General features: G+C 40.1%; 1 protein-coding gene across 13 annotated transcripts in view; it reads right to left on the reverse strand.

Annotated features, from left to right (window-relative positions):
• Positions 1–17,029, reverse strand: part of UNC79 (unc-79 homolog, NALCN channel complex subunit) — a 205,130-nt gene that overhangs the window by 95,200 nt on the left and 92,901 nt on the right. For 12 of the 13 annotated variants that reach the window (XM_084873274.1, XM_084873273.1, XM_084873263.1 and 9 more), the window contains 9 exons: positions 15,922–16,152; positions 13,726–13,916; positions 13,042–13,165; positions 10,421–10,561; positions 8,288–8,509; positions 5,904–6,131; positions 3,834–3,975; positions 752–831; positions 517–665 (listed from right to left, as the gene is read on the reverse strand). In XM_084873274.1, the coding sequence (XP_084729400.1) occupies positions 517–665; positions 752–831; positions 3,834–3,975; positions 5,904–6,131; positions 8,288–8,509; positions 10,421–10,561; positions 13,042–13,165; positions 13,726–13,916; positions 15,922–16,152 (1,508 nt within the window). The remainder of the gene's footprint in view (positions 1–516; positions 666–751; positions 832–3,833; positions 3,976–5,903; positions 6,132–8,287; positions 8,510–10,420; positions 10,562–13,041; positions 13,166–13,725; positions 13,917–15,921; positions 16,153–17,029) is intronic. The other variant, XM_084873267.1, reaches the window with a different exon arrangement.

A 17,029-nucleotide genomic window follows, 5' to 3' on the forward strand; every position in this document is an offset into this window, starting at 1 on the left:
TGTTGGAAGTATTACAGATGTCCCCTTTTGTTTTCCCATTGACTCCCTCCCTCCCATACCTGACCCCTCCAGGCCCTCACCACATTACTGTCTGTGTCCATGGGTTATGCATATATGCATATAAGTTCTTTGATTAACCTCTCCCCACCTACCCACCACCCCCGTCTTCCCTCTGAAATTCATCAGTCTATTTCATGCTTCTATGGCTCTGGATCTATTTTGTTTGTCAGTTTATTTTTTTCATCTAGGGTACACTATATTCTTAAGCCACCTAACAACTGAAAGGCATAAGATAATATTTATTTTGCCTTTTCTATTTCCATAGTATTTAAAGAAAATTACTGTTATTCATATTGACATAATAATGAAACTAAATAAAAGTAATAAAAGTAGTTCCCACAGACGATTAGGCTGTCCTGGCTAAGCAAAATAATCCAAATAAATTGGTACGTGTTATTCTAAAGACTTACATATAAGCAAAAAAGCCTAATGTAGAAACAAAAAAGAAAGACCTACCTTGCAATCAACATATGATCCTGAATGAAGGCTAAAAATTGAGGATGATCTTTTCTAGCAATGTATAAACACTCTCCGTGTAGACAGAGAATCTTCAGGCAATTGAGCATATTAAAAAGAATGTCTGGCTCTTCAAATTTAGCCATTTCCTATGCAAAAAAAACCACATGGTTACGGAATTATCTAAAACAGCAACACCACCAAACAAAAAATTCAAATATTCCAAAAAATATACCTGGAAAATGGTGTATATTAGTCTCAAAGTTACTGGAAGCTGTTGGTAGCTAAACTTCCTTTCAGTATCGTTCTTTACTGCTGGGAGGAAATAATTACACAGAGGTTAGCATAACTCCTCCTTTCCCCCACTGTTCATGAACTGGTCAAGATCATAAAGCCAAGAGGAATAAAAACAGATACAGAATATGTACATTTTTAAATGTGTAATGCTTTCATTTGCTCTCCAAGTTAGCATATGTCCCTTCTATGATGCAAATGAAGGAAACCTTCTAGATCAGAATTCTCAGCTTCCCTTTTCCACCTAGTTGTCATCCTGTACTCAGATGTCTTTGGCTCCCTGAAGCAACCTCAACCCAGCCCTATGCCCCTGTGGGCCACTAGTTCTGCCATTTCCTGCAGGGCCTGAGGCCTGGCCAGGTATGCTTTCCTAATTGAAAGGAAGACAAGCAGGAGTTAAATAGAAGTATTCAAGTTGTATTAGCACCTAAGGAAGAATTTATCCCATGGACAAAGGGAACTTTTGAAAGAAGTTGAATATAGTCAAATCAGAGCACCTACTCCTGGTTTTATTTTCTTATGAGCATCTCTAAAATCTCTGCCTCTATGGTAAAGAGTGGTAGGGCATTCTACAAGAGGCATGCTAGGAAAAAGAATTCACAGGGGGCTAGGTGGAGGGGGGTCGGGGGATGAAGAGCGGGGGAACGGGAGACATCTGTAATATTGCCAACAATAAAAATTATATGTTGAAAAAAGAATTCACAAGTTAACCAGATGTAGAAACTAGTGTAAAATGTTTTCAAATCACTGTTATAAGTTTTGGCAATTCCCAGGATCAGAAACAATGAAGTCAAGCCCTCTCGATAGTTTATTGGAGAGCTTCCATCCTCACGTATTTTTAAATACTTGCTATCCACACCCGACTCTATTTTGTCTAGTGTGAAAGTTTTACAAATATTTTTAATAGAAGATATATCTGACTGATAGAAGAAATAGGCACCAGGCCATAAAACGCAGAAACAGGAAATCCTCTAAAAGCGGAGAGAGAAATCACTGGGCATGGGGCAGAGCGCCCGTTTGTTCTATGACAGAGGGGCTCAAGACCACTGCCTGGAGGCCATGAAGCTGAAGCAGGGCCGGGGCACTGAGCAGCAGGGGAGGCTGGTCTGGGGAGAAAAGGAATGGGACCTCCCGGAGGAAACCATTTATCACTGCTTCCTGCAGGGCAGCAGAAAGTAAAGGAAGGGAAGTGGACCAGAAGCTGTGACGGGAGCCTGAATACGTGCTTGGAGAAGACAAATACACCAAATGTTTAAACGAGTGGAGGTTAGAACAATTGAGCAAGGAAAAGAGTCATTTATAAAAATAAATGGCTTCCTTTTAAGCATTGTTCAAATAACGTGTTATGTATAAATAAATAAAAACAGCACCTAATTGATTTTAGGTGCTATCTTAGATTTGAAAAATATGTTTGCATGGAAAGAGTTCAGGTTACTTGATCATAAGTAAAATCTCTGCTTTCCTTAGATCTGAACACAGGCTGGGCCCGGGTTTCAGCAAGTATAATTAATTCTAAGTAAACCAGGAGACCCAGGTTCCAGCCTCCGCCCTGCCACTAACTAGCTTTATAATATACCCACAATTGGGAGAGAGAGGTCAGAGCTCATTAATTTTGTTTGTGTTTCAACTCCACGGATGATCCAAGTTCTCCATTACTGTCTGGGCAGCATGAGAAGCACAAAGTAGACATGAGTAATATGAGCTACATGAAAATGGCAAGTTGTTTAACTCCTCTGCAATGTATTTTCCTCATCGGCAACGTGAGAAGGCTGAACAAGAATCAGCAAGGTTCAGATTTCTTTTCTACAGAATACTTTGTTCAAAGAACATCTCACCTAGAACTCCAGTACAGGAAATGGAGCAAGTCAGTGCAGTCAGGCTGAAGCAGGGCGGGCAGCCTGAGTCTTGATCATTTACCCACATCTTCCTACCATTAGCCACCCCACAGAAGAAAGGTCCCAAGGACGCCACAGAGAGCCTGAACAACTCCACGTACATGATGAAAACCAATGAAGTAGGTCATCTCAGGTGTTCCTCCAAATTCCAATTGCCAATGGTTCTAAATAACGTGAGCCGGGATAGCCACACTCAACTGATCATTCGTACAATCCATGCAGAAGGAGTCCATCCCAACCAAGCACGCTGCGGTAATGATATTGTTCCCCTGACCTGACTGTGACACCCCGGGACCTACAATGACTCCCACACAACAATCACATAACAATATTTGCTGTTCGCTGAGGGAACAGCAAATATTGTTAAGGCCCATGCTTCTGGGGGTGGGCTTTTACAATAGTTCAGGAATAGTGGAAATAGGAAGATTAAAAACAACTTAGATTTATTCCCAGAATGCCACAGCACAGACTAAAAGCCAGGCTTTCCCAAAGGCACCTGGGATGACAACCTAATTTCCTGAAACTCCTTCAGCATGGGAGGAGCTAGAGTATGATTCTGGGCCTTCCTGCCATCCTGCTGTCCCCAGTTAGCCCACACTGAGCCTTTGAGCAACTGATACCAGACCATTCTCCCAACTCTGAGCAGGCCAATCAGCCCTAGAGCACAAATTGCTCAGGTGTGAGCCTGCCCAGAGTCCTGGTCTTACTCTGGGGGCACAGGAGCCAAAATCCATCGCCTCTGTCCCAGCATGCTCTACTCTGGCCAAATGCCCTGAGTGGCTGTGGAGAGTGTCAGCACCCTCCATCCAGCCTCGCACCTTGGTTCACAGCTACGTCTGCACAGAGAACACAATATGCTGTAAGTAGGAAGGTGGTGTTTTTTTTACACTAAAACAGTGGGGTTTTGTCAGTAACAAGCACCTGCTGCCAGAAAGATCCTCAGTGACCTCGGATCCACTAGAAACACATCCTGGATCTGTTCCCTTCATGATCCGGGTAAATGATTCATTTGCACAAGTCTATATTAAGGAAGCCAAATCTGAACTTGTGCAAGTCCATGGTCACCTAAGCAACCAGGGTTCTGAACGTTGGGCCTGTGCAAACTTGGGTGTGCCCAAGTTCACCTACCAGCATGTTCCGCGGGCTCGGCGTGATTCCCTGGGTTCTCCCCACGCTTGCTGGCTGGATTCTCCTCCTCCTCACCTCCAGGGCCTATGGTGAACTCAGGTCTGGAAGAAAGGAGGCTATCCTCAAGGCTGTCTGTGGGCTCCTGGAACAAAGAGGACAAGCAGCCAGATGAGCATCCCATTGGGATGTAATGAAGGTTCTGCAACAGAGACCAGTGGTGTGCCTGCCGCAGCCCAGCCTGTGCTGAGCCCTAAGGGGCAGAGCCACCTGCCTCACAGGAGGTTTGAGCTTATTTCCTTAATGGTTCATGGACATTTAGATGAGGTGTGAGTGAAACATTCTCATTCCCTTGAAATAATTTGGGAAATATCTAAAACATTGTTCCATCTTCTTAGGCCTTGCTTTCCCATCTCTGCTTTAATCCCCGTGAGTGTGCCCACCTCACCAGGAGATGCCAACCCACGCACATTTTGTTCAATAACTACTCAATTAGCAGGGAATAATAAGGGGTTCGCATCAACATTTAAAATAGAAATATTGATTGTCCAGAGCAGTGGTCGGCTAACTGCGGTTCGTGAGCCATATGCAGCTAGCTCTTTGGCCCCATGAGTGTGGCTCTTCCACAAAATACCACGGCCTAGGGGAATCTGTTTTGAAGAAGTGGCATTCGAATAAGTTTAAGTTTAAAAAATTTGACTCTCAAAAGAAATTTCAATCATTGTGCTATTGATATTTGGCTCTGTTGACTAATGAGTTTGCCGACCACTGCTCTAGACCATTTTAACAGAGAGTTTTCTGAGTCTCAAAAGTCCTGCTCTCCTACTGCTTTCATTTCATTAATTCCACTCCTCCTTCAATAAAGCACAGGAACCATATCCTCCAGGGAGACCTTATGGATTCCTATTACGCCTCTAAGGTAGATTTGTTGTTCCTTCTTCACACTCCCATAGCTACCTTGTTCATACCTCTCTCAGAATGCTCATCACTCTGTCTTCTGGTTTTTCATTTATTTAACCACCTTCCTGATTAGACTCTAAGCTTTTTATTTTAATTTGTTTTCCCATCATATACTATAATACTGTGACTGCTGTATAGTAAGTACCCAATGACAATGTTAAATAGACCATACTAGCCGAAACTGGTTTGGCTCAGTGGATAGAGCGTCGGCCTTTGCACTGGGGGGGGGGGTCCCAGGTTCGATTCCAGTCAAGAACATGTACCTTGGTTGCGGGCACATTCCTAGTGGGGAGTATTCAGGAGGCAGATGATCGATGTTTCTCTCTCATTGATGATTCTAACTCTCTATCTCTCTCCCTCCTCTCTGTAAAAAATCAATAAAATATATTTTCAGGGATATTATATTGCGACAGGCAGGACTAACAAGTTCGGTGGGCTTAAAGGTATTTAAAAACTGAAGAAACATTTTACTGGATGTATACTATACCTCAGAAAATACTTTTAAGTCGCTTTATACCTAGACAAACACTAGGGGAAAGGAAGAAAAAGAGAAGATGGCAAATAATCCTAGCTATGATGGTATGAGGCTATTTTGATGATGTGTGTGACTTAGATAGAAAAATAAGCTAAACAGGAAATAACTAATGCATGGAGTAGTTAAATTAAAATTGTATTGGCTGTTGATGAAGTCTGTAAGTTTTACAAACTGCAGTTACCTAGGAATTCTTGGCGTTTATAGCCAATCTATTCACTCAATATTTGGTATGTATATTTTATAGTATTCACTGTTATCTAAATTTTGTAATATGACTTTCTGACCAAAGTTATTTTAAGAATACCAGCAATGCTTTGTATTTGTGAAAATTGTGTGGATGTGTGTGCTACAAACCCTAACTTAAGGCTCAAGATTTCTAACCCAAGAGTTCTATATAATGTAGCACCCTCTCGTATTCCAGGAGCCTGACTTGGTAGAAGGAAAACTTTTTTTTAACACAGTCTGACATATTACCCAGCAAGGAGCACAGCTAACCCTGGAGAAAGACCCCATCACACACCACTACTGCCTCCTTATGACACTCAGACAGAGGCCACCTCGCTCCTTCCACAGCTTACCACCAGCCGGCTTTCTTCTTTAGGAGCCAGTCTCCCCAGGAGCTCACAGGCTAGCTGATAGCAGAGAATGCTAGCCTGACACAAGTTACACTCAGTTGCTTTTTCGTCCTTCTGGCAGGTGTGGGAGCCCCCCCAGGGGGCTTGGAAGACGTTGTTTATAATGGAAATTATGTCTTTCGATATGCTGTGCTCCAAACCCATCGTGATCCCATCATCTTGTAACTCCATCTGAAAGACATCAACAACAACAAAAGGCAAAAAATAAAAGAAGAAGAAGAAGGAGTTTGGTCCTTTTGTCCATTATTGCATTGACACACTAATGGGGGAAACTTTTCATTAACTGACAATATTAAATTGTTTAAAGATGGTAAGTCTTATAGACCATGAATATACATTGATTTCCATGGATTCTTCTTAAAAGACTATATACATAAAATAAAGTAATGAGAAATGCTTTTAAAATCATGTAGGACATTCAAAGGGAGTTGTTTCTTAAAACGTATCACTCTCTGAGGTTTTACACATTTAAAAAATGCTGCTCCTTACCTAGTGTCCACATTTTGGTTTCTAAATAACATTATCCACTAAAAGGAACCAGGGATCCTTGGAGAAATGGCTGGTTTCAGGGGTGGGGTGAAGAAAATATAAAATGAGCCTTAATTTCTTGTCATGTCAGAAATTAAGGAAGTATTCAAAGAATGATGGACCATGTCAAAAGAACACAGGAGCCAGCTTGAAGGGACTCCCACTAGCCAAATATGGGATAACACAAGCATCAAAATAAAAGTTAACCCACTGAAACAAATTTTAACCCACTGAATAAAATGAGAATCCATGAGTACATTAAGCGACCTTTACTACTGGTCACTATGATGTGCACTGACCACCAGGGGGCAGACACGCAACACAGGAGCTGCTAACTGGTGGTCAGTGCACTTTCACAGCCAACCTCCTGGCCAGCCCCAATCGGCCCCAATCGCTGGCCAGGCAGAGGTAAACCACCCGTGCACGAATTCATGCACTGGGCCACTAGTAAGTAGATAAACAAATAAATATATAAATGGGAGAAAACTGTTCCTTCCGTGGAAGCCAACTAATAATTTTTTTAAATGATGGAATCAGAAAATTATTATTTGATAACCCTCATAGTAATAACTGATTCAGCTATGACTCATCTATGGATGCTAAACTAGCAGGTAAAAGTCCGATGAAAAACAGGAAATCTCATAGTCTTAAAGAATCTCTCTACAAGCTACTTATTAATTACAAGGGAAAATGATGACTTTATAGTACGGAAATAGGCAAAATTCACCTTAATCAAGCTATCGTCACCAATAAGAAGACATTATCATGTCATGTGCTTTCTGGTCTGATGCACTAAAATGAACACAATATCACATCTGTGGTATTAATGCCAAAAAATGCTCAACCCAAATCGTAAGGAAATATGAGACTCAAATTGATGGGCATTTTACAAAATAACTAGACTTTTTTAAAATGTCAAGAACATAAAAGATAAAGACTGAAGAAGTATTCTGAATTAAGACTAGTGAGGCAGGAGAAATAACTATAATAAGTGATGCTGTATTATGTTTTCAATCAAAAATAAAATTTTTGTCATAAAGATAATTGTTATATCAATTTTTAAAATAAATTTTTTCTGTAAGTTACATAATAGTATTAAAATAAATTTCCTGAATTGATAACTGTACTTGGTTATGCAAAAAAATGTCCTTATATTTTCAGAGAATACATTCTGAAATTTTAAAGATAAAGGAACATCATGCTTGCAGCTTACTCTCAAATGGTTCATTAATTTTTCATACCAACATATACAGAATAAGAGAAAAAGAAAGAATAAAATGTGCTAAATGTTAACGTCTGAAAAACTTAAGAGAAGTATTTAGGAATTCTTTGTATTATTCTTGCAACTTTTATGCAAGTCTAAAATTATTTCAAAATTAAAAGTCAAGAAGAAATGCTCCTCTGACCAACCTCTTAAACTTCTCTTTTAAAATTACCTTCAAAAATCAATTTATAAAATATATTAAACTCAGCCCATCGCTATAGAGGTGCACCTTGCTCTTCCCAACAATTGCATTACCCAATATGTTCACCAAATGTGTTTAAAAGAATCAACTCTAATGAAGCTAGGGAGTTTCTAAAATTCATATCCATTCTCATATGTCAATATCATTGTAGATATTTATACAAAAATAAATATTTATGCATATTTATTTTTTCAGGCTCTTTAGGAAATTTCCAAAGGAGTTTGAAAAATATCTTCATCATTTCAGTAAGTGTGAAAATGTCCAACACACACAAAAAAATCACTAGACAAATGCCTTCACCTCTGAACTAAAGGAAGCTCATGCTTCAGCTACCTGCTTCAGGAGAAGATCAAACATGAGGATGAAACAATTTAGATTCATTTCATCATCTTCACAATCAAAGTCAATAGTCCTTCCTCCTGGGTGTCCAAAATTCTTGAAAGGGCTACGAAAAGGACTACGCATCGGACTCCGAAACGGACTCTGAAAAGGACTATGAAATGGACTCAGCATGTTGTGCTGAACTCGTCGACCAGGATCAGAGGCAACACTCACCTAGAAGAAAAAACATCAACACATAAGTGAACTCGCAGAGGCTCAAATGGCTGTATAAAATATAGGAAGGTATTTCCAGCTGTTACACCGATTTCCTCTCTTAGCCAGTAGCATTAGTACCTCCAAATACTATAAATCTTCTCAAAACATAAAAATAACAAGTAAAATTATCCAAAGTTTCTGCCAAGTGAATAAAACATCAGCATTCTAAATAATGAAGGCAGCTGTCTTTGTCACTTATTTTTCATCCCATCAAACATTTCTAATTAAACTAAACTGTCTGCATCTACCGAAAACCATATCCTACCAAAAAATAAAATAAAATAAAAAATGAGAACTTAACAAAAGTAAAAAATTGCAAGATCAGTTTTAGAAATATAAACACAGAATGTCAGATTGACAAGACTGTTTAAAGACAAACCGCCTCTGGATATTATAATTATTAAACTATCCTGAGAAAACAATACAAGTGAAACCTGTTTGCTGGTTATTCTCCATGTGCCAACACAACCTACCCAGGCTCTCATTGCCCTGCTCTTCCCTGCACCTAAGCCCAAGAATGCCAAGGACTGAGTCTTTCTGGCTCTCTTGCTGGCTGGCTGCCAGCTGTGTTAAGTCGATGGAAGGTGCCAGCAGAAGACCCGAAGCTTATGGAGAAACAGGTAGGACTATTCTTCCCACCCTCTGCCTGTTCTGATGCTACATCTCTGGCAATCTCCCCATCATGTGATAGCTCCTCTAGCCAGCCCTCCCCGTATCGTTTCAGCTCCCAACGGGTTTCAGGAACTGCTTTCCCATGTTCTTCCAGCCCTAGAGGAATAATGGTTTCCTACTGAACTGTGGGTTCGCCAATAGCTCACCAACCCTGATTGCTCCCTTAACCTTTCCCATAATTCTATAGGCAGAGTTTCCCATGTAAGTCCCTTCATCTGAATCATCTGGAATAAATTCTGTAGCAGGATCCTAACTGACATGTCTGCTCACCATCAGATGTCAGTTAACCTCTCCAAAACTGATCATGGTGTGGGAATGTCATTGCATCAACCGAAATTCTATCAGGCCATCCATAGAAAAAGTATCAAAAACTTTCAACAAACCCTGGCCAGATAGCTCAACTGGTTGGAGCATTGTCCCATACCCCAAAAGGTTGCGGGTTCAATTCCCAGTCAGGGCACATACCAAGGTTGTGGGTTCAATCCCCAGTTGGGCATGTACAGGAGACAACTGATCAATGTTTCTCTCTCATCTCTCTCTCCCTGCCTCTGGAATCAATAAAAAACATATCCCCAGGTGAGCATTAAAAAAATGTCCAACAGTTTTCATACACTTCTCCCATCCACAAAGGTACAAAGGCGGCAATAAAGTGGTTCAAATGGGTTAATAAAACGGACTTAGTTGGTTCATAGTGACAGTATCACTTGTGGTCACCACCAGTTGATAATATCTTCCCAAAACACAATTAAAAAAAGAAAACATCCAAACCCTTCATCCCCAAGGTAAAGAGCTGTCTGCTCAGTAGCTGGTAAGGAATTCTTGTTTGCCAGGAGACACCCAAACCCCTCCCCCCACCCCCCAGCAAAAAAAAAAAAAAAAAAAAAAAAGTACCCAAAAAGCAGTGTGGGTTTTTTGTTTTGTTTTGTTTTGCTTTCACCAAAGATAAGAGATAGCTAATAGGTATGTATAGGAGAAAAACTGAAAGGAAAATGAAAACTCAATAACAACTTATTACTAGTAATTACAGACTTAATCAAACATATATTAGATTAATGCTTTCTATTACTTATGTGTTTAAAAAGTTCCAGAGAGAGATGGAATAAAAAGCATTTTCAGAGAAGTTTACATGATGCTACTTTTAGACCTGTTATAATCTGCAAAATCTTAATAAGACAAAAACAGTTGTGGCATAATTACCCTTCGAGCTGCCATGTTCCCTGCCAATTCACTGACTCTTGATTTTCTTTGATTTGCCAGTTCTTTGACAGAATTAACTCCATCAGAAAACATACTTATTAATAGTTGAAGTGGGACCGTGATGTCTAACTCCGATAATACCTGAGGAAAAAAAGGCATATATATCCCCCCAAAATATAAACTTTAAAATTCAAATAAAACTACACTTAACATTTTTCATCAGTGAACTATTGAACATAAGGACACTTAGCCTTCCACATATCCTATCAGCACAGTCATCCTCAATGTGTTGTATTAAGAGAATCAATGGTACCACTGAACCCCACTCCCCACATCCAATAAATCATCATGTTCTTTCTATTAACACTTTGAAGTACCTCTTTATGTGATCCCTCCTTTCCATGCCACTGCTAGTGCCTTATCTCATCACCTTTGTCCTGGACTAGTAATAATCTGTGAGCATGTCCCCAATCCCATCTGAATGTCCCATCTGCTCTTGTTCTCTGGAGCAAGCTTAGGTGTCCTGCCAAAATCAAGGTACCTTATCTGTAATGAATTTTCTGAAAAGAAATGCCTCCTTCCTTTGGACAGAATTAATCCATTCTCTGCCCTGCTTTCTTAGAATTTTCTATGTACCTTTATTAGAGCAAGTATCACTTGGCATTACATTTGATTATTTGATATTATCTCTCCCACTGTGAGCTCTTTGAAGTAGGAGGAAAACACTATTGCTTCTCTAATGGTATTCCAGCACCTATTACAGCGACTGGCACAGAGGAGCTCTATAAATGTTTCCTCAGCCTATATAATAAAGGGGTAATATGCAAATTGGCCATCACTCCAACACATAAGATGGCTACCCCCATGTGGATACAAGATGGCCAGTAGGGGAGGGCAGTTTGCGGGGACCAGGCCTGCAGGGGAGGATAGCTGAGGGGGAACCCAGGCCTTCAGGTGAGGGCAGTTGGGGGTTGGGGGGAACCAGGCCAACAAGGGAGAGCAGTTGGGGGGAGGAGGGGGACCAGGCCTGCAGGGGAGGGCACTTAGGGGTGACCAAGCCAGCAGGGGAGGGCAGTTAGGGGCAATCAGGTTGGCAGGAGAGCAGTTAGGCATATAACAGGCTGGCAAGGGAGTGGTTACGGAGTGATCAGGATGGCAGGCAGAAGCGATTAGGGGCAATTAGGAAGGCAGGCAGGAGATCAGTTGGGAGCCAACAGTCCTGGATTGTGAGAGAGATGTCCGACTGCCCATTTAGGCCTTATCCCACCAGGATCGGGCCTAAACAGGCAGTCGGACATCACTCAAGGGGTCCCAGATTGGAGAGGATGCAGGCTGGGCTGAGGGACACACACCCCTCCCCCATGCACGAATTTCATGCACCAGGCCCCTAGTTTAATTAATAAATGAGTCAACTCCAATCACTATATTGTTCTATTTCCCAGATGTTTAGACCAGTGGCTTACATCCTCCTTCAACTGTAGCACTACCCTCAAACCAAAGCTATGGCAAAGCCCAATCCATAAAAGATGTAAACTGTGATAGTGTTAGCCATGGTGGGGACAGAGGTTTATAGCCCTGTCCCTAGACTGCACAGCTCCAAGGATGTACAACTGAGTAACAACATCTAGCCATCTTTAGAAGAGTTAGCTTTCCTACAATGAGAAGTTATCTTATTGAGACCTACCTTGGGGTAAAAAGTTAAAGTTCTAGGTCCCACAGGTGACTTTTTTTTTTAATGATCTCCTTTACTCTGTGTCATTTGTGAAACTGTTCCTCAGTTTAGAGCCCAGAAAGGCATATTCACGACTTGAAACACTTTACAGATCACATCCTTTCATGAAACAGAAATGTATCTGAATCCATAACCTCTACAGTGGTTCCGTCCTCCTTTTCAAAATCTGCCCAAACTTCATGTCAGATATTCAACTCAATTTAGTAAACTTTTAAAAATGCCCACTAAATTCAAAGCATGTGCCAGATGTTGAGGGATGAAGGGAAAAATGAAAAAAATGGAGTCCCAGCCCTCAGGGCATTTAAAACCATGAGACAAGACAAAAATTAACTGTAATATTAGACAGAAATAGTATTCACATAAAGAACCTGTGTGAATACTCAGGGAAGGAAGGAATTCTGTTGGGAAGATCTCTTAAATGAGATCATTTTTGAGTTGGATTTTAAGAGAGAAGCTGGAGTTCTCAAGTGGAGACAGGACAGAACGTCATTCCAGGCTGAATGAACAGCATGAACTACCCCTTATATCAGTAGTTCTCAACCTTTCTAAGTAAAAGACCTATTTAATATCAAAAGCTTATCAGAATCCCACAACACAGTTAGTAAACTTTTAATATCTATTGATGGAAAGATACCTGCAGACCAAAAGCTACTATGAATTTAGTAATAGTACTACATAAATTTGTGTTTTATTAATAAATCGCAACTATAGCTACTATGTATATTTAAAACACAATAACCTATGCATATGAATTATTCACCTACAGATAGTCCTCAGCAAACATACAGACTATGGACTCTGCAATAACTCCCTGCCGCTCTGCCGGAGGATCTACAGTCCATAGGCTAAGAACTAATGCCCAAAATGGTCAAAAGTGTCATCCACTTACATGCAGCCACAGTAACGCTTGCTCCTGCACAGAAGAAGGGTATCCTGTGAACCGACAACTAATAAAGCCAAACATCTCTTCCATTGAAAAAGGCAGAGGACAGAGCTCAATGTCAAACATTTTGCTGGAAAGCAGAGCAACAAAAGTAAATGACCCATGGGCACATAGTAGGACCTACCAGGGCGTTTCTAATATTTATTTGGGAAGCCAAACACTTGAGATTAGTCTGTGTTCTGAACTGTTATTAGCACGTATCATTTTACAGGAATAGCTTATGCCATTGGGATAGATATACATAATTCATACGGTTGTTAATAGCGTTAGTGTTCATATTCACATTAGACTTAATGAAAGTCATTGCATTTTTAAGAATGAGAGTAGTTCCCCAGCATCCAAAAACATTTTCCTATTGCACTTGTCCCACTTTATCCAAACCATAATTATGTGTGAAAATGAGCAAATAATATGGTATGTCTATTATTCCACAAGAACAAAATATTTTCTGAATAATTCCAAATCATGTTAGCATGATCTATAGCAACTCTTCCATTTGGGCCTTCAAGTTTCTCTATAGGATTTTGTTAAAAAGTAAGTGAGATTATATAAAAGGCTTAGCACAGTGCCTGGCTAATAAATGTTAGATATCGTTATAATTACAGCGACTTCCTTAAACTACTTACCCACCTTAATACTTCCCTGAATTCTTTTAACTGGTTATCTGGGACTTCTGTTCTGATGGCTTCCAGCCATTCCGGCATAATACACTCCCACACAGACTGATTGATCACATTGTAGGGGATCAGGCAGAGGATTCGGTTGAGACCCTCCTTCAGCTGAGTCACTGTGCTGCAAGACTTATCCCAGTATCCACCAACCTGATGGCATTCAACAGCCACAGAAGAAAAGAACAGAACGCACTTTGTTACCATTATATGCAAGGATTCCATTATATCTGAATCCTGAGCCAAGTGTTCTCAAAGTGAGATCTGTAAGAATCCATTAGTTACCATAAAAAAGAAGAAAAAAAAACATAGTTACAAATAGATCCAAATACTAATCACAACTAAATGTGAATTATCCCACTGAAAATTCCAAAAAGGTCTTCCTACCAGGAACACTATTGGAGCATTCTGTTTCTAAAACCTGACAAACCCATTACAAATATGTGCAGTTGTACCTGTAGTTAAGAGAAAAACAGATTTCTACTACTGTAGACTTTGGTCCTTTTGGGTTTTTAGCTATCAAAAAGCCCAAAAGAACTTTGCTTATCTTCCCATTCAAGAACTAAAAATCTTGTATCTATGGGTATTGAGAAAGTTATTCATATCTGAGTACTCCTGTATATAGGTGTAAATAAACTTGTATCTCCTGTTAATGTCTGTTGCCAGTTAATATGCAGGCCCCCAACCATGGGGCCCGCTAGAGAAGTTTTCCTTCCAATATAATCATTTCTTCGTATCTTCCAGAGTTAGATCACACCAGCCCTATGCTATTCAGAAAGAAATAATAATTGAAAACATATCAACAGAGTCAAAGAATGCCAGGAAAACCCAACCAGTGTGGCTCAGTGATTGAGCCTTGACCTATGAATCAGGAGATCGCGGTCCGATGCCTGGTCATGGCATATACCCAGGTTTCAGGATCAATCTCCAATGTGGGGCATTCGGGAGACAACTGATTAATGAGTCTCTCTCATCATTGATGTTCTGTTCCTCTCACTCGCTCCCTTCCACTCTGAAATCAATTAAAAAAATATTTTTTTAAAAAAGAATGCCAAAAAGTGGGCAATTTTGATTATGCAAAAATCCAGTTTTATATGTGAGTCAGTAGGTGGCACCAAAGAAGAAGTGCATTTTGATAAATGCTCAAGTCCTAAAAATCTAACAAAAAAGCTATGCTTTTAGATGGTCTGTGTTCTGTTTTATTCTTAAATGTCTTCTTTAAAATGAAAACTGCCTCAAGATATCCTTGAAAGAAAATACACAAACACACACACACACACACAAATTTAAAATAAAATAAAAAACTTGAAAAAAAATTTCATATATTGCTGCCAAAAACAGACTCTGAAAAAAAAAAATTGATTCTGGATTAGACACAAATTATAATGTAGTCAAGAAATATGGGGTCTTCTCAACCATACATCTGAAGCCTGGGATCCACTGAGGCAGAGCAAAAGGAGAAACACAGGGGAATTTGACCTATAAGTCAGAGGAGAAAACAAAGGAGATTCAGGAGAGCAAGGCCCTCTACCATTCGTCTCCAGAGATATACGTGAAGCCACAGAAACTGCCCATGTCAAACGTCAGCCCTTCCACAGACTACAGCCCAGAAAAGGACTGAGCTCTAGCAGCCTCACAGAGAGTATTTTTTTCTTGTTTCTTGATAAACATATTCAGCAATGTCAGAAAAGAATACTCCTTAAATCCTTTTTTCCAATGTATTTTTATTGATTTCAGAAAGGACGGGAGAGGGCGAGAGAGATAGAAACATCAATGATGAGAGAGAATCGTTGATTGGCTGCTTCCTGCTTGCCCCACACTGGGAATCAAACCCACAACCCGGGCACGTGCCATAACTGTGAATCGAACTGTCACCTCCTGGTTCATAGGTCGACACAACCACTGAGCCATGCTGGCTGAGCTAAATTCTTAAAGATACCTTACTCATTCATCTTCCATTCTTCCCCATCCCAAACCCACATCAAAGCAGGACATCACCTAAAATGTATCGACTAAACTCAACTCATTTAGCTGTACCGACTAAAATATGAAGGCATTTTCCTCTTTTACCGACACTGATAACACTCTAACAGCTAAGGGGGTGCTTCTCCCCAAGTCCTCCTCTCCAGCCAGGCCCAAGCTGGAGGCCTCCACTTACCCTGGCAAATTCCATGGGTTTGGGAAGAAGGCACATGACCATGACATCAAAGCGAACATCACATACTGTTTTCAGCCACTTGGTGACAAACTGAGGCTTCAGTTTCTCCACCAAACTTCCAACTTCATCATCCATCATGTAGGCTGTGGAGTGAAACCACTGGAACACCATGGCCACCAGCCTGGCCAAGCTTTCCGTGGGTGTGTTCTCACTGGGCGTGCAGAGGCTCACCTGGAAATAGACAAATTAGACTCTGATTCAGTCTCCGTCCATCGTTACATAATTATTCCATCTTCATTTAAAGGCGGGGAAAAAATAGTTTTCTAAATGAGGGAGGCTCACTTATCTTAGAAACTGTGTTCCTCTCTACAAGGAGAGGTGGCTTGCAACAATCATTTCCCCTTAAGCTTGCACCTTCCAATAAGACCTTTCTCCTATAAGAAATATATTACAAATCTGCACTAGATAGATGCTTGTAGAACGTTGTCTACAAAGTAAATTTTCAAAAATATCTTCAGTAAAAAAAAAATAATTGCATACATTTCAGGTCTAACATGATCTAGAATTTAGCTGAGAATTTCTATCAGTAATAATTCTAAAATGTTAGAGCCCCCATTCCCTAACCCACCACTTTCTAAAATATACATTTTAAAACAACTAATCATCCATTCATTTGTTTGTTCTTAAATAATCTTTTATTGAGCAGTAGATTTGGATTCAGGAACATAAAAAATAAATAAAACCTTATCCTCGCCTTCAAAAAGCTCACAAATAGTAGTCATCGGGTCATTAGACAATAAGTTCTAAGAACAAGACATGTGAAATCAACAACTGAATCCCAATGTGATTTTTTTTTTAAAAAAAAAAAAAAGACTTTTTCAAGTAACCATGTGAAAGCACAAGAGATGTATCAGTATGGAGACGCAATTCACATCTCTAATGGACAGAAACAAAAGTCTGCTTCTCTGCAGAACTGGCAAATCCAGCTTGCTTGAAACTTTGGATTGTATGTTTGGTCTTTACAGAATGAATGTTGCGGCTGAATCAGTCAATAGCAGTCAAATTCCTTGTGTTAGTTTGGCTATAATTTTTTTGGCTGTTAGACAGA

Source organism: Pipistrellus hanaki, assembly GCF_964339955.1.
Source record: "Pipistrellus hanaki genome assembly, chromosome: 1".
NCBI classification, from domain to species: Eukaryota; Metazoa; Chordata; class Mammalia; order Chiroptera; family Vespertilionidae; genus Pipistrellus; species Pipistrellus hanaki.